The sequence below is a fragment of the Prunus mume genome, linkage group LG5 (genome assembly GCF_029339155.1).
Source record: "Prunus mume cultivar Tortuosa linkage group LG5, ASM2933915v1, whole genome shotgun sequence".
NCBI lineage: Eukaryota > Viridiplantae > Streptophyta > Magnoliopsida > Rosales > Rosaceae > Prunus > Prunus mume.
Window position 1 is genome coordinate 16,924,910 of NC_142702.1, and position 24,141 is coordinate 16,949,050.

General features: G+C 38.9%; 2 protein-coding genes and 1 pseudogene across 4 annotated transcripts; 1 reads left to right on the forward strand and 2 right to left on the reverse strand.

The window, feature by feature from the left end:
* On the reverse strand, window positions 1–1,095 carry LOC148917158 (F-box/kelch-repeat protein At3g23880-like). The gene has a single exon (XM_089052372.1). It carries the CDS (start codon window positions 1,093–1,095, stop codon window positions 1–3), a length of 1,095 nt encoding a protein of 364 aa, XP_088908498.1.
* An 11,493-nt stretch (window positions 1,096–12,588) lies between these two features.
* LOC103331555 (zinc finger CCCH domain-containing protein 48-like) lies at window positions 12,589–15,381 on the reverse strand. Of its 2 annotated transcripts, XM_089051479.1 has the most exons (6): window positions 15,153–15,381; window positions 14,240–14,687; window positions 13,952–14,137; window positions 13,761–13,862; window positions 13,484–13,633; window positions 12,589–13,325 (listed from the first exon to the last, which is right to left on the reverse strand). In XM_089051479.1, exons 2-6 carry the CDS (start codon window positions 14,684–14,686, stop codon window positions 12,897–12,899), a joined length of 1,314 nt encoding a protein of 437 aa, XP_088907605.1. In that variant the 5' UTR covers window position 14,687; window positions 15,153–15,381; the 3' UTR covers window positions 12,589–12,896. The 2 variants fall into 2 exon arrangements, with proteins under 2 accessions (XP_088907605.1, XP_088907604.1); XM_089051478.1 differs by having other exon boundaries at window positions 14,240–15,381.
* A 2,431-nt stretch (window positions 15,382–17,812) lies between these two features.
* Window positions 17,813–22,265, forward strand: LOC103331563 (disease resistance protein RUN1-like; annotated as a pseudogene). The gene is made up of 6 exons (XR_016126599.1): window positions 17,813–18,466; window positions 18,887–19,985; window positions 20,069–20,359; window positions 20,488–21,286; window positions 21,363–21,867; window positions 22,003–22,265. The product of XR_016126599.1 is annotated as a disease resistance protein RUN1-like (transcript).
* Window positions 22,266–24,141: the final 1,876 nt, after the last annotated feature.

The window sequence follows — 24,141 nt, forward strand, 5'->3', positions numbered from 1 at the left end:
TCAGTTGAGTAAAATCAGACTCTCACTGTAACCATAGATCCTCCTCCTGGTTCTGCTATATGTACCAAGTTTTATTCCAGATATCGTAACTTGCTCGGATTTAGGATCGTACAACTTTAACTTTCTGTGTTGCCAATTTTCGTATCTCGTTGTAAAATGAACACCGCCATTTGCTGTAAATGCCAATGGCCATGCAATTTTTCCCTCTGACGGAACAGGAATCGTGCGAATCATTTTCCAGGAATCCATTTCCAGAACCCATATGTCATGGTAGTAACGGTACCCACGATCACATTCTCGTCTATGATGGAACAAGGAAAGTGATTTCTCCAACACCCTAATGGAAATTGAATCTATCACTGTGAACAATCTATCAGGAAGCATAATCCTTTGGAAAACCTCATTCTTCATATCAAAAGAAATGATGTATCCGCAATCTGGAAAAAACTCCTGTACAATCCAATACACAACTCCATTCAAGTAAGTCCATTTCTTGCTCCAGAGCGTGCTAAATTTTTCTGTCACAGGGGGAACTGCGTGGATTATTCTCCAAGAGTCCAACCTAAGGCTGTAAACCTCGACGCAGATGCCGTGCAAAAAATTCTCAACTCTCACAACTTCGTAGTCATTTCCACCAATATTGAGGCCAAACCCAAGAGCTATGGTAGTGACGCCGCTGTAACGATACTTGACACGAATGAGACCTTTGGGAAGTCTCTTGAACTTCCTGATTGATGGATTCCATAAATATGTACTCTTCATATTAGTATCAGATATACAAAGCAATCCATTGCAGGAACCATAAATGTAGAAAGGGGAACCACTCGGATGCCTAGGAAGATCTAACTCCAAACACTTAGCATATGTTTCAGGACAAAAGACTGACAAGCAATCTGGATTGTCAGAGTACGTAAGTAAATAATCACAACCACTTTTCATGGCAGTCCTTTCGAGATGGGCGCTTATGAAACTTGGGCTGCTAATTAAAGCATGCCAAGACTTGCAAACACATCTGCACTTCCACAGAGATTTCACAGGCAATTTTGCAATGATGTCTAACAAGATTTCATGGGGTATGTATTTGGGGCTAACCATGTTAAAAACTAAAATACGTACAGAATTCAACTGACAACACCAGAAAACTCGAGACAACAGTCCCAAAATAGAGAGAATAGAGTTCTAGGGCAAAAATCCCAAAGAAACTCGAGTCTCTTTATAGCCTTTTTACACTAGAGTTACATCAGCTTATTAAGAAGACCAAATTGACAAAGGAAATTAAAAACCATAACAGGAAATTAAACCGAATCCTAATTGGAATAAGAGAACTAATATAATAAAAGCTAATAATTTAAAATAACTAGAATCCTAGCCCAACTGACCAACGGGCTCATGTACCCTTGGAAAGCCCTATTAGATGTACTGCATCATAAAGCATACCTCGAGCAAAGTGAACCCAAAATAAAAAGATAACCTCAATCACCAAATTCACCTCCTCCGACAAAACTCTGAGCCCATTTCTTGGTTTCTTGAGGCAGGTGGATGGTGGTCATCGAGAGGACGTTTCGGTTTGATTACAAGCGGATGCTTGAAAGTATTTCATGAGAGAGAGAAATTGAGAAGTCGTGATGTGTAGGAGATTCTGAAATCGATAACAATGCATATATGTATTTGTTTTTGGTTGGAAAATTGTATATGCATTTCAAAGATCGACAAAGTTACACTTTTCGTCGTGCATAGTCTGTTCGCTTTCGCTCCATGTGGATCCAAGATTTTAAGACATGGTCGACTGTCGACAAAATTGCAAAAACTAATTTTCGCTATTATTTAGTGGGCTACATGATCCCTTTTGGGGGCTGATGCTATTAATAAGTTGGTACTATTTTGTTATATAAATTTGGCATCTAAAGCCTGATTAATTCATTGGGATGAGACCATTCACTTTCTATTTTGGATTGATCAAGAATTGAGACGTTTCACTTTAGAGTTCAGAATGACTTGTTGGGTAATCTATACAAAGTTCATGGTTCATAAATTTTCTTCTTCGCCAACAAGTGAAAGCATCAACAAACACAAACCTAAATGAAAAAAGGGAGTTTTTTTTTTTTTTTTGTTGGGGTGTAATGGAATATTAAAATTTTGATATGAACAATTAAATTAAAAAAAATAAATTGTTAAAAGATGAAGACAGAACTACCAAAAACTTGAAATATTCCTTTCTCAAAAGAAAAATAAATAAATAAAATGGGATAGTGCTCAAACACATTTATAATGACACCAAACAGAACTCACAACTGAGTTGAGTAAATTAGAATCTCACTGCTGGCAAAAAAAAAAAAAAAAAATCTCATTGTAACCATAGATCCTCCTCCTTCTGGCCCTGCGATTGTCACAAAGTTTTAATCCAGTAATCCTAAATTGCTGCGATTTCTGATCATACAACGCCAAATTCCTGGAAGAAGTTGAAAAATGAACACCACCATTTGTTGTAAACCCCAATAGGAATGCAATTGTTCCCTTTGCTGGAACAGGAATCGTGCGAATCATTTTCCAGAACCCATGCGTCATCGTAGTAACGACACCCACGATCCCATTCTTGTTTATGATGGAACAAAGAAAGTGATTTCTCCAACATCCTAATGGAAATTGAATATGCCACCGTGAGCAATCTATCGGGAAGCATAATTCTTTGGAAAACCTCATTCTCCGTATCACAAGAAATGATGCATCTGCAAATCGTATAGCCGTCTTTGCTATAAACTTTTTCTAATTTTTTAAAAAATAAATAGTATTACCGCACGGCTATACTCGATTTTTCCTATTTTTTTAAAAAGAAATAGAATGGCGGGCGGATATCGTGGTTTTCCCATTTTTTAAAATTTATAGCCAGGTAATTGTACTCCTTTTCTAATTTTTTTATTTATAAAAAGTATATCCGAGGGGCGTTGCTCGCCTCTTTTTATCTAATAAATCGTGTAGCCGGGCGGCCATACTCGTTTTTAATCTTTTAAAAGAAATAGTATAGCCATGCGGCTATACAAAGGTTTTTAGCCTTTTTAATAAATAAAAATTGCTGTAGACGCGCGGCTATATTTGGTTCAATTTTTTTTAAAAAGAAATAGTATACAGCGCATCTATACTCGGTTTTAGATTTTTTTTTGAAAAGATATAGTACAGACGTGCGGCTATACTTAGTTTTTCCATTTTTTAATAAAAGAATTAGTAGACTCGTGCGGGTTCCCTAATATCTTTTTAAAAAAAATTCAAAAAACCGAGTATAGCCAATCGGCTATACTCTTTCTTTTAAAAACAAATTCAAAAAACCAAGTAGCGCTGCGCGGCTATACTATTTAATAAAAAAAATTATGAAAAAGGGACCCTCCTAGTTGCATTTGTTTATACTTTACATATATTAATTTGGTATAGCCGCGTGGCTATACAAATAAAATACGTATATGTTTTATTTGTTAAAATTTCGGCATAAAAAAAACATGTGAAAAAAGGACCCTCCTAGTTGCCTTAGTTTATACTTTATAGATATTTATAGGGTATAGCGGCGCGGGTACATGAATAAAATACGTACTTGTTTTGTTCGGCAAAATATTGGTAAATTACAACTTAAAAGTTCGGTCACTTTATAATATGTGACAATTATGTGGATAATACGTGAATTTCATGTGTATTATTGAAAATTTTGTAGAAAATATGTGTATTAAACATGAAAATTATGTATGTACAGATTCAATACGAGTATTGTATGTTTTCTATTTTTAAAAACGTGAATTTTATCGATTCTTTAACACGTGTACAAAACACGAATTTATTATTGATATAGATACGTATGTGTATAATACAATATTAAATGGGAAATTGCTAAATTCTTTATAGGGGTAATAACTTTGGAAAAGTAAAAAAATCAAAAGAGGACAAGGACTCAGATAATGGCCTAATAGTAATAGATAATGTTCTAAACTACTCTTATCGATAAACAAAAATTGGAGAAAAAATATAAAAGAAAAAGAGGATCATAGTATATATATATATATATATATAAAGAGTATAGCAACTCGACTATACTATTTATTTATTAAATTTTTTTTTTAAAAAAAAAGAGCCGAGTAAAGCAGTGCCGCTATACTATTCTTTTAAAAAAAAAATTGGTAAAGCCAAATATAACCATTCGGCTATCCTATTTCTGTTTGAAAAATTAGTGGAAACAGGGTATAGCCGTGCGGCTATACTATTTATTTTAGAACAAATAGCGGAAGAGGCTCAGTCTTTGAAAGAAGGTCTGGATAGGTATAATTTGAGGAATCAGAAGAGGGCCCAAGAAGCAGAGAGAGGGCAGAGTTGCTTGGAAGAGCTGTATGCAACTCCCAACCCTTTTACTTTTTGTTTACTACCTCATTCTGATGTATGCCTTTGTTTAATATGCCTTTGTCTTATGATGTAGAATGGGGAGGGTGCTCATGTTTTGAGAATCTTTGATGATGAGGCACCAGCAAGGGTGTCAGTTCGTAGTTCTTATAGCATGCTTGAAGAAGCCAGTGCTACTGGAGATAGTATTCTTAGGAAATATGCAGAACAAAGGGATTGGCTAAAGGTATCACCCATATTTGTGCTCACTGTTATGCACCTCACTTTGCACCAATTATCGAAAGAAGCTTACAGTTACCAACTATCATAAATACCCTGCAACTAAGTTGTACTTGAAACACAGTCTGATATGATTCATACTGAATGATTTGAAAACTAGCTGACTAAGTGTGATAATCTCACCACCCTACTTTGATATACCACTTCCCTAGTTATAGGATTAAATATATGATGAATTGTAACCAAGAGACCTCAGGTGGCTTAACTCCCTGACCTTGAGCACTTTGATACATTGTATATGGTTGTCTGGTTGAAGATGAAGTTGAAAGATGTTGTAGAACAATTAGTATAAACCCAAAATAACAGAATAATAAAAAACCAACGAATATATTTTATATAAATATAATTGAATCAATACAACAGTAATATAGATTGTAGAATACTGACTTGAATTGTAGATAGAGTCCTGCAGATTTGCAGTGTCCTTTAGACAGTATTTCTCCTCTACCCTTGTGCTTGTAGTTCGATCGAGTCTCCAGCAGGATTAAACTATCTTAAATCTAAGCCTAAGCACAGTGGCTTTGATTTCTGGCGAACAGTGGTATGAATTCTCTCAGGAAGTGTTAAAATATGAGAATGATAATGCAGTTCAAAAGATGTTCTTCTGGTTTGATCGTATTGTCAATATATAGAGGTTTGACACATCTTCATCCAACAGTTATGTTAATTGTTTAATTAATTCGAATTTCAGATTTTGGTTTTATCTGAAAAAACCGAATTTTCAATTAATAAAAATAAATTATTAATTAAATCAACAGAGCCCCAAGGCCCAAGGCCCATCTTTTGACAATTAATTATATATATATTTATTACACAAATATACATATAATCCAAGCTCAAACCATTTTGAGGCCCAAGTTTACCTCCACTAGGCCCATGCTCTATTTAGTATTTCTAATGTGTTGGTGCTTATAAACCATGGAATGAAACTACTCTCTTCAATGTGGGACTAAATGCAAGTGTCTTTTCCTATACAAACTCTAACAAAAGATACATCTTACGTTTCAATTGCCAGAGGTGGAAAGAAAATATTCTGCGATTGAAAGACTTTGCATAGCCTTGTACTTCACTGTTGTGAAACTCAGACACTACATGTTGCCATACACCATCTACATCATTGCCAAAACAGATCTGATCAAATACATGCTAACAAGATCAATGCTGAGAGGCAGAATTGGAAAATGGACCTTGGCCTTGACAGAATTTGCCTTCACATATGTTCCTAAAAAAGCTGTCCAAGGACAAGCGTGAGACTTCCTAGCAGATCATCACGGGAGGAGATTGAAAACATGGACTCTTTGGACATAGCAAACGCAGATCTATTGACCAGAGCTCACACCTGCCTCAACAATCCTATCTATTCAGTCCATCTCACACCTTGGAAGCTATACTTTGATGGATCAAAAACTGATATAGCTTCGGGCGAATTGTTTTGGAAGAACCGCTTGGAATCAGACACTATTTCTCTTTTCAATTGGATTTCCAGTGCACCAACAACAGAGCAGAATATGAGGCTATAATCATAGGCTTAGAAATGCTGGTAGAACTAGGAATCCAATCTGTGGAAATTTTGGGAGATTCCATGTTTGTTTTGAAACAGATTGCTGGGGAATACAAGTGCCTAAGTCCTTCTCTAGCCGTCTACTTGGTGGCAGCTAGGAATCTTCTGACAGAATTCAGAGAAGCTACTTGGGAGCATATTCCAAGGGAAGAAAACTTTGCAGCCAATGAATTAGCTCAGGTAGCAACATGAATACAAATGCCTGAAGATTGTGTACAAAGAATCATCAAGATAAGGAAGAAAAGCCTACCATTTGTTCTGACCAGGGGGATGGAAATAGATGTCAATTCTGCGCAATCATGAAGATGATTGGAGAAATCCTATCATGACTTACTTACGATATCCAACTCTGCCCTCTGAGAAGAGAGTCAGAATCATGGCTTTGAACTACCTTATGTGGAATGAAGATTTGGTCCGAAAGAGTAAGGATGAGGTACTTTTAAGGTGCCTCGGAAAGAAAGAATACATGAAAGTCATGGGGGAAACTCATGAAGGAATATGTGGAGCTTATCAAGGTGGGAGGAAAATGTGCTGGTTAATTAGAAGGTATGGCTACTTCTGGCCAACCATGATGAAAGATTACATTGACTATTCCAAGGGGTGTGAGTCTTGTTAAAGACACAGCCCAATCCAGCAGGCTCATTCAGTTCCCATGAATCCAGTGGTAAAGCCATGACCCTTTAGAGGATGGGCAATGGACCTCATTGGCAAGATCTATCCAGCCAGCAGCCAGCAGCACTATTAAATCCACTACATCTCAAGAGATCATCACTTTCATAGAAGAACAGATTATACAGAGATTTGGCATCCCAGAATCAATCACAACTGGACAGAGGATCTTCTTTCATATATGGAGAAATGCTGGATATGGCAGAGGCATTCAAATTCAGACTGCTTCATCCACTCCTTATTATGCCCAAGCCAATGGGCAGGCAGAATCAAGCAACAAAGTAATCATCTACATTATCAGAAAAATGCTTGAGAAGAATCCAAAGCAGTGGCATGAGAAGTTGTCAGAAACTCTGTGTGCATATAGAACTTCAAAGAGAGAAGCAACTGGCATGACCCCCTATACTCTAACCTATGGCCATGATGCAATTCTACCTATGGAAATAGCTATTCAATCCCTCAGAATTGCTCACCAACATGATCTGGTGGGAGAGAACTACTCTCAAGCCATGCCGCTAGAATGGAAGGATTGGATGCAAGCTTGACACTCTCAATAAACTCTGGCGGGAAAGCAAGCTGTAACAAGGGCCTACAACAAAGAGTCAAGAACAAGAGTTTTGAAGAGGGAGATAGTCTGGAAAGCAGTTCGCCCTTTGGAACGCATATAGCTGGTTATGGAAAGTGGTCACTTACATGGGGAGCTCCATATTTTGGAAGGAGTCATCAATCCAGTCTAGCCAGTCAATCAAGCTGTTTCTCACTTCACTGGATGGGAACGAACGACTCAAATTCTTGCTGACCCTAAGAATGAGAGGCCAAGGCGAAGTGCTCTCAAAACACAAAGGAGCTTCAGCATCCTTCTTCATCAATTTTGCCATCTCAGTCGGAACTAGGCCAAACCAGTGTGGACTCAAAACCAGAGTATTCTTGAACAGGTGAAGGACATTCTTATCTAGGTTCTTTTGGGCAAAAGGATGGAGCTTGCTTCTAACCTCTATCGCGTGCTCATCAACCCCAGTCCCAGTAATGTAATCAGAAGGAATTCGGAGAAGACATTTCTTAGAAATTTTCGAACTGGAAGGAAGGAAATAGTAGGGAAGAGGAAAGGATTAAAGGGCTGATCAAAGAAAACAGGAAGGTTTCTGAGAACTGGAAGGTCGCGAGAAAGATTGAGAGATGTCTAGGTTTCGAAGTGAACAGGAGATGAAGTTTTTGAATTTCTTAAAAAGGACTCGAAATCGTGGGAAGGAAGACGATGCGACACTGATGATGACTAGCTAGTAACTGACCACTCCCCCACAAAGTCTAGTTCATGATAGGTAGACGTGGCAAACGTGGGCTAACGGAAGAAATCGGGCGCGCAAATTAAATGGCCAAGTCATTTAAGTCTGCAACCGTTAAAAACGATTCAGACTTAATAGGGGCATTGTTCGGGCCTAATTTGGCACACCCAGCCCAAAAGAGGAAGCCCATAACAAAATTTCGAACAAACCACTAGTATTTCCGAAGAGGCCCAGGCGTCTTTTAAATCCAAAATATGATCAAGAGCCCAGACTCTAGAAAGGGGCAGCCCAAAAGTCCAGCCCAAAGACTATCAAACCAGACGAGCAAAGTTGGGCCTCAAAAGAAAAAATCTCCTTTGGGCTCTAGAAAAATCGGAGTGGGCCCAGCATGATTGAAAGAAAAGGGAGAAAAACCCATTTTTTCAGAACCCACGTGACTATCAAAATAGAAAAGTCAACAAACTCAACTAAGTTGGTTGAGAATTAATTAAAATAGGTCAGTGGCTGGCAAACTGGAAGAGACACCTCTGAAAATTCTGAAGATCAAATCCCTCTTACATATATATATATATATATATATATAGATTTTTTCTACTTTACAGAGAAGGTGATTCTCCCAAAGAGATAAGCAAGCTACAATCTCAGAGAGAGACAAACAAGAAAGCAGGGAGTTGTTCAAACTGAAGGAATCAAACTAACCATCACGGATGAAATCTCACAAGGGGCAGTTAAAATTGGGAAAAGAGATTAGGGTTTCTTTAAAAAAAAAACAGAGAAGTGATCTTAAGGATTGATTGATGAGAGCCCATTTGACAAAATATTAATCTTTTCTCTCTCTTGTATTTCTTTCTAGATTTTTTTCAAAAGATTTGCCGCCCATTATTTTAAGAAAGAAACCCTAAACCTAAACATCTCTTATAAATAAAGGAAAGGGTGAACAGGTTCAAGGACACTCAATTCAACAACAATCAATCAAAAACGATTAAACAAACAAACAACTCAAAAATCAACCAAAAAGCCCACTTGAATTCCAAGTGAAACCAGCTTCAGATCAGAATTCCCAAGGTTGGACTTAGAAAAGCAGTCAATCAAAACGAGATTTCTCTCGTTACAAATTTGGTTCAACAAAGAATCAAGACAGGTAGAGCTTGAGCTTTTCCCAAACATGAAAACCTCAACAAATTTCACAGTGCAGTCTCTAGCCCACAAGTCCTCGAGAACGACCACTTACGCCCTTGTAGATCAAGAAACCGCAGCTCCCACTCAAAGCCTCACAAAAGCTTGAAGTACATTAAAGCTTTGCAATTAACATTTGGTATCGATTTACAGTGAAGCTTAGCAGTTGAAGTTGTCAACGATCCATCCACCCTAGCCCGGATCGAGCCTCCTATCCGGCAGAAATGAATTTCCACTGTCTTTTCATCTTTCTAGCATGGATATTTATTTTTATAGTTCTGTAAAAAGCGATTCGCTGAGACAGTTTAAATTCCATCAACCATTCTGGCCAGAACAACCTCTTTATACTGAGATAAATTGTTAAAGTCCTCACCAGTCTGAGGCAAGAAAAGAACTTACTTGTGAGATATTCCTCACCAAAATTCACAATCGTTTGTTTGCAGAAATCAGTAACTTGAGGCGTAAGTTATCCATTCTAAACTAAGTCTGCTAAAATCTTCATTGCTAGCAGTGGCACGCTCACACACCAAAGAAAGCTGACTTGTTGACCAGTCAATGGTTCACAAGGTAGTGGGAACTTTGGCCTTCCACCACAGGAGTAAACGCAAAACGGGTGAACACTTATATGTCTTAAACATATCCAAGGTCTCATCTTTGCTATGTAATAAATATAAATAACAGTACTTGCTGCAATCATCAATGAAAGTCACATAATATTGCTTTCCTCCATGACTTGGTGTTGATTTAAAATCACACAAATCACTATGAATTAAGCCGAGCAGTTCATTAGACCTTTTATGTACAGATTTAAAACTTTTTCTGGCAAATTTGGATTCTGTACATGTTTCACATTTAATATTTTCAATAGAATCTAACTTAGGCAGCAATCCTAAATTATACATTCTATGTAAGGAACGGAAATTTACATGTCCTACTCTAGCATGCCACAATGTAGAAGAAGAATCAACTATATAAGCAGAAGCCTTATTTATATTATTATTCATAGAATTGGCAGATACATTAAGTTTGAATAACCCATCAGCAAGATAACCTTTTCCCACAAACATTCCCCCCTTAGTTAGTACAACTTTGTTGGATTCGAAAACTAGTTTGAATCCTTTGTTACTTAGAACAGGTCTAGATACCAAGTTCCTTCGTATGTCTAGCACATGCAGCACATATAGGAGGGTTAGTTCCTTTCCATAGGTGAATTTCAGAAGCACTTTTCCATTTCCAACAATAGCAGATGCAGAGGCATTTCCCATAAACAGTTGCTCACCACCATGTATCTCTTGGTAAGTAAGAAATGCATTCTTATCACCACAGATATGGCGGGTGGCCCCAGTATCAATCAGCCACTCATTGTCATTTGAAACCATGTTGGTTTTTGACACCACTGCAGCCAGGTTTTCTTGATCACATTGGCCTGATTGTTCCTTGGCCTGTTGTTGTTTGATTTGCAGGATTGGCAGGATTCTCGATCCCTTCTATGCCTGCAGTCTTGAGCCTTATGGCCTATTTTCCCATAGACCCAGCATGCTTCTTTAATCTTTCTGAAGTCTTTTCCTTTTGCTCCAGGAACAAAGTTCTTCTTGTTCTTTTTGGGATTGAATTTTGGTTTTGCTGAGGTTCCTTCAACTATGTTTGCCTTGGCTTCCATATTTGAAACCACATTCTTGTTCTCACTTATTCTGTTATCCTCCTCAATCCGAAGCCTAACAATGAGATCCTCCATACTTATCTCCTTTCTCTTGTGCTTCAGATAACTCTTGAATTCTTTCCAGTTTTGTGGAAGTTTTTCAATCAAGGACGCCACTTGGAAAGATTCATTGATCTTCATGCCTTCAGCAAGAATCTCATGGATAATTTTCTGGAGGTCTTCAACTTGTTTGACAACAGGTTTGGAAAATCAGATTGTGTCCATGCATCAATTGCAACGACAGTCTCTTTGGTTGCAGGATTCTCATTCGACACGGGGGCATCCTGTCTGAGAATGTGGGCTAGATTTAATGTTGTCGGATAGAACAACATCTTCTGCCAACGTTTGAAGTCAGTGCCTTTGAATTTCTCAGGCTTTTCGGCATGAGAGGTCTTACTTCCTGATTGTTCCATGATACTGTCTAAAGATTGATGTAGAACAATCAGTATAAACCCAAAATAACATAATAATAAAAAACCAACGAATATATTTTATATAAATATAATTGAATCAATACAACAGTAATATAGATTGTAGAATACTGACTTGAATTGTAGATAGAGTCCTGCAGATTTGCAGTGTCCTTTAGACAGTATTTCTCCTCTACCCTTGTGCTTGTAGTTCGATAGGAGTTTGTCAACCAGGATTAAACTATCTTAAATCTAAGCCTAAGCACAGTGGCTTTGATTTCTGGCGAACAGTGGTATGAATTCTCTTAGGAAGTGTTAAAATGTGAGAATGATCGTATTGTCAATATATAGAGGTTTGACACATCTTCATCCAACAGTTATGTTAACTGTTTAATTAATTCGAATTTCAGATTTTGGTTTTATCTGAAAAAACCGAATTTTCAATTAATAAAAATAAATTATTAATTAAATCAACAGAGCCCAAGACCCAAGGCCCATCTTTTGACAATTAATTATATATATATTTATTACACAAATATACATATAATCCAAGCTCAAACCATTTTGAGGCCCAAGTTTGCCTCCACTAGGCCCATGCTCTATTCAGTATTTCTAATGTGTTGGTGCTTATAAACCATGGAAGGAAACTACTCTCTTCCAGTGTGGGACTAAATGCAATTGTCTTTTCCTATACAAACTCTAACAAAAGATACATCTTACGTTTCAATTGCCAAAATGATGTTCTTTGAATTTGATAAATTTTATCTCTGTATATGGTTGTCAAATTCAAATGGACCCTTCATTTTTATTTATTATTTTGGTAATAGTCTGTCTAACCATATTTTCACTTCGTTAGATGAGGTCCTAACTCGAAAAGCATGGCAGCTATTACATTGGATTTCTTTTATGGGAACATTTTTGCTCACCACTTTAACCAAGGTGTACTCTCACTCCATGGGCGTAACCACGGTTAAGCTCATTATGGACACATGTCAAATACTGAGTATACCTTGAGTTACAGTGATGAGTAAAAATATTGATTTCTTTTATATATATTAATTCTGCTCGGACTCTCATACATTTCATAATCCACAATGTAAATTCAAAACTAATATAAACAGACCATTATGAAGACAGTTCAAATCCAAAGAATTTTGCATTTATCATGAATTTAAATTCTCAATAATGAATCATTTTTCTGAATGAAAAATTTCACTGTACATTACAGAGTACGAACAAGCATCCTAGAGATCATGTATTAATAATTGATCCCTACATAAATGAACAAAACTAATCTGAATAACTGACTGGCTGTCAAAAATTTGGATACAGGATTGCTACAATTGTTCATTGATGCCTTCACGGCCACCATAGCAATGGCTCATGCAAACTGAAGGAAATGTTCTTGTCTAAAATATTCACGGAACTAGATGGAGTAAAGTAACTCATGAAGACTCCACTTTGACGGAGGGAGGATCCATCCACTTCCAAACAGAAAGGAGACCAGTTGCATCCCCACTGAAGAATAGTCCTCCAGGTCCTACCTCGACCGTCCGAACTTCTTGTTTTGCAAATAATCTGCCTCTTTCAGTGAATGATGGCAGTTCATATATGCGGACAGAATTATCATTGCAAGAAGAAAGCAAGATTGGCTTGCTTTCTGCATCTGTCATTCCGGCAAGATCAAGAACACCCTGCTCTTCGTTGTGAGTGTAGGTCACTTCCAAACCGCCTCCTTCACTGGCAGCCCACACCTTTATCGTGTCGTCCAGTGAGCATGAGAGCAAGAACTGATCCCAGCAAAGAAGAGACATCACCGCACCAGAATGCCCATTTAGTGTCAGAACACCCTGCAAAGTATAAAGGTCCCACACCTGAAACAAAAAGAACATTACAGTAAATTACACGAGGAATTTGAATACAGAAGCACTCCATAATCAGATAATTGGAATAAATCATTTTGCTCCCTCTCTTGTAAATAGAGGAGAGGGTAGAAACTGACAAAACTTGTTTGTAGATGCCACAAACTTACCTTAATTGTATGGTCCACAGAACCCGAGTAAAGCCTGTTGCGCCCAACAGTTAAACATACCACAGCACCAGTGTGGCCCTTCAGAGTTGCAGCAGGATAAAATGGCTGATTAGTTTCAGTGCTACCTTTCCACACACATATATCACCATTCTGCAATATTAAAAGAAACAGATAAATCAATTGAAAACGGTGCACTATGAATAAAAGGAGGAACATATATCCTAAAATCCCAGCTACGCAATAATTAGGAAAGCTGCAGAATTGTTAGGCTCTTTACCTGTGTCCCGGCGAAAAGCATTTCATTACCAACCACCATAGCATGCACTTGGCCAACAGGTCCATCCAGGTTGAATTCAGAATTTGTCTCAGTATTCCAAACCTGCAACATCAAGCAAAATCAGCATACATATTGAAGTTGAACCAACCAAGCTACTAAAAGAAAGTGCTCCAGTTACAACAATGAAATACCTTAACAAGATTTGGTACACCAGCAAAAACCCATGGGCCCCCACTAATTAAAGAACCTGCTTCACCACCAAGATCAATCACACTGCCACATTCACCAGTATGGCAGTCCCAAACTCTGGCTGTTCCATCTTTACTGGTTGAATAAAGCTTGTTAGTTCGTTCAGGAAGGGCAATACCAGTGATAGCCTGTTAACATAAATTTCACAATTATTATGATTGTCCAAACTCGGAAATAAAGAGGAACAGAACAAATTAAAAAAGAAAACGTACTTCCAAAATTAAAAATACCTTCGTGTGCCCTTGGAGCTTTGCCAACATGGAGAACCCCTCACCACGGAACCAGTTATGCAAATACCGGCATCGATCACCTTTCACACAATTTCCATCTACCCAGAACTTGCAGACACTTTTCGGAGTAGGATTGCTTTTCTGGGCAGCATTGCTTTTCTGAGGAGCATTGCTTTCGTGAGGATCATTGCTTTTCTGAGTAGCATTGCATGCATTGCCCTTTCCGGTGGCAGTTGCTTCCTTCGTCCAAACAAGAGTCGACTTCTTTGAAATTTGAGGGTTCATGGATGAAGGCGGTGCATCCGCGTGCAGGAAACGACAGAATTCCCTTGTGCACCTTCCAGCAGCCCAAAAGGCGCAAACAGTTTTTGAAGGTCCTCCTGCAGGTCGAGCATACACTGATCTTTCTGGTCTATTGGTGTGCCTCCTCACTACCTTAGTGGCCATACTCTAAACACAAATTTTGAAACCAATAAGAAATCGCAGAGAGACAGCTCCGAAGATCACCTCCTCAAACAGAATTTCAATATTTGATCGATCTTCAGAAAACCCTAAAAATATACGAAACCCGATAAGCCTTGAAATCCAAATCGACGTACGATCACCCTCTAAGAATCGAGAAACTAGCAAGGGCGGATTCTTCAAATCCTTTAAATCAATTCGAAAACTTTTCAAACTAGCCAGTCGCCGATCCCAAGGCGTATCCTAAACAACAATAAAAATAACCCTAAAATCGAAACCCTAGATATCCAGTTTGAGCGAGCATCAAACCCATAACCAAAAACCATTATCCTCAAGAAATACGCGTTCGGCGAAAAAAATAGCCTCTTGGGTATCAATTAACGGTCGAAAACGAACAAAACCCTAGAAGGAACAATGCGATTGCAGAGACGCGTGAAGAGAAGAAGCAAACCTGATCGATTCGATTGGGCGAGAGCTTTGAGCTTTGAAGCTATTCGATTATCGTCTGGACTGATTTCGAAGCACAGTCAATCCAAATGGACGAACGATCAATGAGAAAGAAAACGATCACGGAGAAAGAAAGAAAATGCCTTTTGCTTTCGTTGCGATTGAAACCCTAATTGTAAGCGAAACTTTGATCACTCTGGCCTGAAGCTGATCTTCTATAGTTGGCGTAGGCTGGAGACTTTCCAACTGGAGCCAGGAAAGAAGTACAGCGTTCGTTAGACGCGGTGATCGCAAAACTGATCGTGACCGTCCGATATGAAGCAACTATTCCTGATCGTGACCGTCCGTTAGATCTAATCTATTTTTGTCGTTTTCTCTTTATTTATTTTTAAACCAACCTGGCTTTCGGACCCAAAAAAACCTAACTAACTTTTTATCAAAAGCAATTTCTTTGTTTGAAATTATGTTACTAAAACATTTTCACCCACGCGTCTGGAAAATCATAAAGAAAAAATATAGTGGATCAGCATGTTTAATAAAATAAAAATATTTAAACTTAAGGACTTTGAAGGCTTATTTGGATCGGGAGAGCTCATATATAAGCCAACGAAGTCTAATCCTGTGAAAAAAGAGTTTGATTTGCATACAAGTGGTCTCAGATTCAAACCTCTCTGAAACCTCGATAATGTTTGCATACCCCTCCCCTTCCCAACTTTCGAAAAAAAAAACTAAGATATAGAAATTTAGATAACATTACAAGATCCATTATATGTAGACCCACATTGAAAGATACATCTTACGTTTCAATTGCCAAAATGAAGTTCTTTGCATTTCATAGATTTTATCTCTGTATGTTGGTTGTCAAATTCAAATGCACCCTTAATTTTCATTTATTATTTTGATAATAGTCTATGTCTAACCAGATGTTCACTTCGTTAAATGAGGTCTTAAATTTGAATCCCTTGAATTAACAAATCTCGCCCCCTTCATGCAAGTGCCAAGCGTGGCAGCTATCTCATATTGGATTTCTTTTACCTCCTTTAATGAAAGTTCTTATTGACAAAAAAAAAAAAAAAACAAGAAGATTGGATTTCTTTTACGAAAACAGCCAACAATCTTAGATTGTGTTCGAATCCCTCGAATGACATAGAGTGGAAGGGGTAAGTAAATTCAAAATTTATGAAAACATACACCATTTTGAAGACAATGTTCAAGACCAAAGAATTGCATTTATAATGAATTTAAATTCTCAATAATGAATCATTTTTCAGATTGAAAATTTTCACTGTACATTAATAGTGTAAGAACAAACATCACAGAGGGATCATGTATTAAAAATTGATCCCACAGAAATGAACACAACTAATTTGAATGCAGGATTACTACATTTGTTCATTGATGCTTCACGGCCACCATGGCACGGCTATACTGTTTCTTTTTTGAAAAATTAAAAACTAGTATAGCCGATCGGCTATACTATTTCATTTTTAGAAAATTAGCGAACAACCGAGTATAGCCGAACGGCTAACATATTTCTTTTTGAAAAATTAGGAAAATACCAAGTTTAGCCGCGCGGTTATATTATTTCTTTAAACAAAATTGGAAAAAGCCCCGTATCGCACGCGGCTATACTATTTCTTTTATAAAAAAAATGGAAAAAACCAGGTATAGCTGGTTGGCTATACTATCTTTCTTTAAAAAAACGGTAGTATAGCCAATCGGCTATACAATAAAAAAATATGAATAACCGACCCTCCTAGTTGCATTAGTAATTAAGATGATATAAAATATCAAGTAGTTAATTATTTATTTCAGTGTGAACAAGCATAAGTTTATTAAGCTAAGATCCAAGTTGTTCCAGAAAAATGTAGGGTTATTGTTAGAGTAGCAAATTGCTTCACATGGAGAGGAGACACAACAATTTTCACAGACGAGGAGCTAGAGATGACGGCTAGATTTGTATTGAAAACAATGAAAAAAACTGACCTTTCCGTTGCGTCTTGCATTAGTGTAAGGAACGCTGCCTATGGACAAGAATGATTTTCCAAAATCCTATCCTCTTACTGTGATGTCTCAGATGTGTTTCAGCTATTCTCCGGCGAGGAATTCAAGTTTCCTCTCATAGTTGAAAACCCCAGGCATGAGGAAGGAATTAGATTGATATTATGATATCAAAAGGCACACATTGCCGACCCCATTAATGTGGTATACGCAGCCATAATCATTTCCCATGATAACTAGCAAAGCCAAGAGTTCACTCTTTGTCTGCTCAAAGTCCACTGCCAATTTCTGCCAAGTGTAGCGTTCTGAATGCGCCAAATGGAAGCAACCGATTGGTCCAACCAATCCATGACATGGACATTAACAAAAAAATGTCACAACCTAGCTAGCTTGCAAAACAAAGTGTGAATCTAAAGCTGAATATGTAAACAGGAACAAGGAAAACACATAATAACACCCAGATCAAAATTGAATATGTAAAAAGAACAAGAAGTAATTATTAAGCCAAGCCAAGTCTCATCACCAAATCCATTCCAAAGGCAATTGGCAATAAAAAAAAGGAAATTGAGAAAAGTGAAACGACTGGTAAAGGTCACAGAGTGAAAGGAGGACATTGAAGATTAAGGGACACTCTGTTTCTGTCGTCTACGTTAGCCTAATCGCTTTTCAAGTAAGTCAATGGAGTTATGGGTAGGCTGTCTTTTCATTCATTGAATTCTGCAATTCATCATAACAAGCTTGGCTTTCGATGAGACACCAGCAAACGCTAGTTTGTTTCTTGACCACTTCAAGTCGTCGATATCCATGGCTCTTGTGAGAGCAGCCGATCCACAAACCTCCTCTGTTTCCAGTACTTCTGGATATTATCGTTATCACGTGTTCCGAGTTTCAGAGGCCAAGACACTCGCAAGACTTTCGCGACCACCTCTACGGCCCTTGTCAACGCGCGGATTTCGCACTTTCCGAGACTACGATGAAGTCGAGAGAGGAGAAGGTATCAAGCCCGAACTGCAGAAAGCAATCAAACACTCACGAACTTCTGTCATTGTGTTCTCGAAAGACTACGCGTCGTCGGATGGTGCCTTGATGAGTGGTGATGATCCTTGAACGCAAGAGAAAGACCTCAGATGACCATGTCGTTTTGCCTGTCTTCTACGATGTGTATCCATCCCATGTAAAGAAGCAGACAGGAAGTCTTGCAAAGGCATTTGCTAGACACCAAAAAACTCAACCGCTGCTGAAGGTGAAGGCATGGAGAGAGGCACTTGCAGAGGTTGCAGATCTGGCAGGGATGGTCTTGCAAAATCAAGCTCATGGGTAATTTCATTCCTACTACCAACTGAATTAGTTTCTTTATTTGGTTGCGACTGAATTAGTATCAAAATATTGATAGATTCTGTCCTTTCAAATAAAATAAAAAACACTCAAGACACCCTCAGCAATCCAGATTCTTCTAAAGGCATCCGGGACTATTTTCACGTTAACTATTTTCTTTCTGCTGCAGCAACAGAAAGAAGCTAGAACTTCAAATAGTCCCGGATGCCTTTAGAAAGAGAAATACCTATTATCCAGCTGTTATTGCAAACATAGTTTTAAGTTCTAACTCTTTCAGCACTCATCTGTTATATATTTGTAACTTCTAACTTTCTGAACTTATTTCCATGGTATTTTATAACTTGCATATGAAATCATGCATGCATGTTTGAATTCTCTTTCATTTTGATTGCAATTTTTTAGGTACGAGTCAAAGTTCATCAAGAAAATAGTTAAAGTGATTGGAGACAAACTAAGTCGCACACCATTGAGTGTTGCTCCCAACTTGGTTGGAATGCATTCTCGAGTCGAAAGAATTAATTTCTGGTTACAACGGAGGTCAACTGATGTTGGCATACTTGTAATCTATGGGATGAGTGGAATAGGGAAAACAACCATCGCAAAGACTGTTTACAATTCGAACTTTAGAATATTTGAAGGAAGCAGCTTCCTTGAAAATATCAAAGAAGTTTCAGATCAACCCAATGGCTTAGTTCAAATACAAACACAACTTCTTTCTGATATTTTGAATGGGAGAAAAATGAAAATAAGCAATGTTAGTGAGGGATTAATTAAGATTGAAGATGCAATAAGCTCTAAAAGGGTTCTTCTTGTTCTCGATGATGTGGATCATCTGGACCAATTAGATGCAGTACTTCAAGTGAAAGATCGATTTTATCCAGGAAGTAAAATCATCATAACAACTAGGCGTGCAAGATTGTTAAAGGCTCATCAAATTACTGAGGTGTATGCAGTTGGAACTTTGACTCAAAAAGAATCATTGGAGCTCTTCAGTTGGCACGCTTTTGGCCAAGACCATCCTGTTGAAGATTACATAGAATATTCAGAGAAGCTAGTCGATCATTGCGGAGGACTTCCATTAGCTCTCAAAGTTTTAGGTTCTTCTTTGTTGGGGGAAAGTGTATGTCTATGGAAAAGTGCATTGGAGAAGTTAGAAGTTATTCCAAATGGTGAAATAATAAATAAACTAAGAGTAAGCTATGACTCTTTGCAAGATGACCATGACCAAAAATTATTCCTCCACATTGCTTGTTTCTTTATCGGAATGGACAAAGATTACATTGCTAAAATACTAGATGGATGTGATTTCTATACAATTGTTGGCATTCAAAATCTCATCGATAGATGTTTGGTGATTATTGATGGATGGGACAAGGTGTGGATGCACGACCTGATTCGTGGAATGGGAAGAGAAATTGTTCGCCTAGAATCAAAGGAGCCTCGGAAGCGTAGTAGAGTATGGCATCATAAGGACTCTTTCAAAATCTTGACGGAAAAGAATGTAAGAAATATGCGTTATTTGTACACATTTTTGTTTTTCCTCTTCTAAAAACTTTCCAAATGTCTTTTCCTTTTCTTTTGTAGGGTACGGAAACAATTGAAGGTCTTGTCCTGGACATGCACATGTGCCCTACTATAAACTCAAATGAGAAATTCTTGGAAACCAATGCATTTTCACGGATGCAGGAACTAAAACTACTCCATCTTAGTCACGTAAAACTCCGCGGATGTTACGCAAAATTTTGTAGTGGACTAAGATGGTTGTGTTGGCTTGAATTTCCTTTAGATTCTATACCCGTCGATTTTCCTGTGGGAAGCATTATTGTTCTTGAAATGCAATACAGCGGTCTGAGACAAGTATTCAAGGGAACAAAAGTATGTCACTCTCTACCCTTTTCAATTTCTTTTTCATTTTCAATAGGCTTTTAGTTTGATAACAAATTATATATTTGTAAAAATTAACTCCCCACATTGTTTTCTTCTGTACATTTTTTCCTCTACAGTATCTTCCGTCCTTGAAGACCCTTGATCTCAGCCATTCTCATTCCCTTACAGAAACCATATATTGAATTCTCATATTGCCCAAATCTAGAGAAATTGGTTCTAGTAGACTGCACGAGCCTGATTTATGTCCATGGATCCATTGGAAACCTAGAGAGACTTAGTTACTTGAATATGAAAGATTGCAAAAAGATTAGGTTGCTTCCCAAGAACATTTGTATGCTAAAATCACTTGAAACATTTATTATATCTGGTTGCTCAAATCTAAAGGAGTTATCAATTGAGATGTTGAGGAACATGGACTCATTAAAATTGTTTGAGACAGATGGAATTCCGATAAGTGAATTATGGCTAGAAAGAAGTTTGAGTATCTTGTGTTCTTTACCATGCTCTTTAGTAGAATTAAGTCTTTGGGGGTGCAATCTTTCGGATGATGCCTTTCCTATGGATTTTAGTAATATGTCGTCATTGCAAAGATTAAATCTAGGGAATAATCCAATTTGTAGCCTACCAAATTGTATCAAAGGATTAGCGAGGCTCGATAAACTCTCTTTTTCCATGTGTACGAGTCTCAAATCACTTCTGGGGTTACCAAAAGTAAACAACTTGGATATTTTAGATTGCATTTCATTGGAGAAAATGACATTTCAATCCCGTCACGTAGAGACAGCCATATCATTTAATCACAGCAGCCTAGTTGAGTGGCAGTACAAGTTCAAGTTACAAGCCATCATTGGATTGTGCAACTTGTTGGAATCAATGGCACCCATTCTACAAAAGGATGATCCAATTCCTGTCCAGGTGTGCGCCTCTCTCTCTCTCTCTCTCTCTCTCTCTCTCTCTCTCTCATAATATCAGTTCTATTGCATATATATAGGGACTATACGAGTGTCGTATATTCAGCACATTTTTTGGTGGGAATGAGGTTCCAGGCCAATGCAGCCATAAAAGCAGAGGGTCCTCAATATCTTTTACTGTGCCATTACTTGATAATCACAGAACTCGAGGCTTGATTTTCTTTGTTGTCTATTCGAATGCTGGCTATGATTCTCCTATTTTCCACCACAATTATTGGCCACATATAACAGTCAAAAATAAGAGCAAGGGTCTGTCGAAGGTGTATGACCCATCACACTACGGTATTCGGTGAAGGAGAAGACATGATATGGTTAAGCCACTGGAGTTTGGAGGATGAGCCGTTACAAGGGGGCGATGAAGTGGTTGTTTCGTAATTATGAAATCTGGGCTTCTGGTTAAGGAGTTGGGCATCCGACTTGTGCAGGTGCAACAAGAAGAGAATCATAATATGATGAGTATTTCTACAGATTCTTCTTGTGATTCAATATCGTTCAATAAGATCCTTGGGGACTCTGATGAAGAAGGTAAGGCAGGTGTGATGTTTTATTGACGCGTTTCATAATTTTACTCCAACTATTTCCAAATATAAAATAAAATAAAATAAAATAAAGCAAAATAATAAATGAATCTACATTTTGTCTTGTATATATGTTTTCCAGAGGAGGTTTTCTCTCGTTGTGTATGTTTACCAGACGAAGAAGAAGAGCAACAGGATGATATCACAGTTTGATGGAACCCCTGGTCCTCATGGACGAATGCCTTACCATTATGCTTTCCTCCAAGGCCACTTTAGCCATTCTATCATTTTTGATTAGCTGTTCACCTGTTCATACGTGGCAGCCTACAGGCTGGCCCTAGCAACCTCATGTATAAAATGCTATTGCATCAATGAGAAAGGATATGGAACTTTGCCAAATACTTATTTTGTCTGTTTCCTTCTATCTGTTTTGCAATACACTGTGCTGGTACCTATCATTGGTATCAGAGCCACCACGACAATGGGCAGTCCTGTGGCCAGCTCCCCCCCTTCCATTCCTGCCATCGAATTAGAGGTGGATTTACACCGCGAGCAAATTCTAGAGGTCCAGCAAAACCTTTCCTCTCTCCAGGTTTCCTTTGGCAAGGCTCTTGAGAACCTTACCCAGCAACAATCCTCCTTCCAACAAACCCTTTTAGACGCTGTTCATCGCCTCCCACCCTCATCCCAAACCCTCCCTCCCATCACCACCGCACCCCATCTCCTTCGGCTCCGTTCGTCCCCCACCTTCCCAGACTCACCACAGGTTTCTTCGCACGCTTCTTCCTCTTCCCAACCTTTCCATCATCGCATCTTTTCCCTCATACCTCCCTCCCTCCGCCATTTTTACCACACCACCCCTTACACCCACGCCTACACTACCCAACCCCATCCACCCACGCCTACACTACCCAACCCCTTTTTCCCACGTCCCCATCACCCACTTGTTCCCCACCCTGTTCAACACCAACCCCCATACACTTCTCACCGCCTATACGGACCACAGCCACGGCTTCTCCACACACCCCAAAAATCGACCTTTACCGTTTCTTGGAAAGGACCCTACGCTATGACCCTTTGCGAGCGCTACTTAGATCTCCATGAGATCCTCCCCATTTACATGTTAAAGTTGCTGCCGTACACTTGATTGATGACGCCGCCCTATGGATGCGATGGTTTGAGACCCGTTTTCCAAATCCATCCTGGACCTCATTTTCCGAAGCCTTACTGGCTCACTTCGGTTATGGTGACCCCTTGGACTTTAACTCCGCTCTCTCCCACATCCAACAGATTGGCACTCTCGACGAATACAACGCCGAATTTACAAAACTTTCGTGCGCGCCCTTGGTGTCGGCGACCAACAAAGGCGTGTATGTGGGCGGCTTGACCGCGAGCCGTGATAGCGTTACGATTCACCATCCGGCGAATGCGAATACGACAAAGCGATTGGCCCGAGCCTTTGATAATCGTCGGAGTCGACACGCATCCGATTTGACCATTTTCTCGCGTTTCTCTCCGAGCAAGCTCTCGCCTCCCGGATTGCCACGGCCGACAGCGCCATCTGTTACCTCGGGACAACCACCCATTCGTAGGCTCTCTCGGGCCGAGGTCCGGGACCGCGTGAAAAAATCTCCGCTTCAATCGTGATGAACCTTTCCGGGCGGTCATCGCTGCAAACGACCTCAACTCCTCATGATTGATGCGGATTGGGGCGTTTACGATGACTCCTTCGAGGAAGCCATTACCTTGAAGTCGAACATGGCACACCCACGATTACCCCTAGCCACGAGGAGTCTGAACCTTCTCGACCATCCATGCGCTCCACGGGTTCTCCGTGTACACGCACAATGCGCCTTCAAGGCTCCATTGGCAAAATGGGCCTCACGGTTTTTATAGACACCGGCTCCACCCATAATCTATTAAACCCACATATTGCCAAACGATTGGGCCTCACTATTGACTCTTCTCAACCCCCCAAGCGAATCCAGGTTGCCAATAATGATATCATTGAGACCAAGGGCTTCGTTTCTCGAGGTCCAGTATCTCTCAGATTATACACTTGTTACGGATTGCTATTTGCATGCTTTGTCTCCGGGTGCGATCTTATTTTGGGTGCTGATTGGCTCGACACATTGGGCTTTATCGGTTGGAATTTTAAGAAAAAAATCATGGTATTCAAAGTGGATGGCGAAATCCATCGGTTAGTGGGTCAAACCAAAACTGAGGCCTCCTTGGTGGACTGTCATGTGATGACCGACTCTTAGCTCGAGAACGGGGCGTT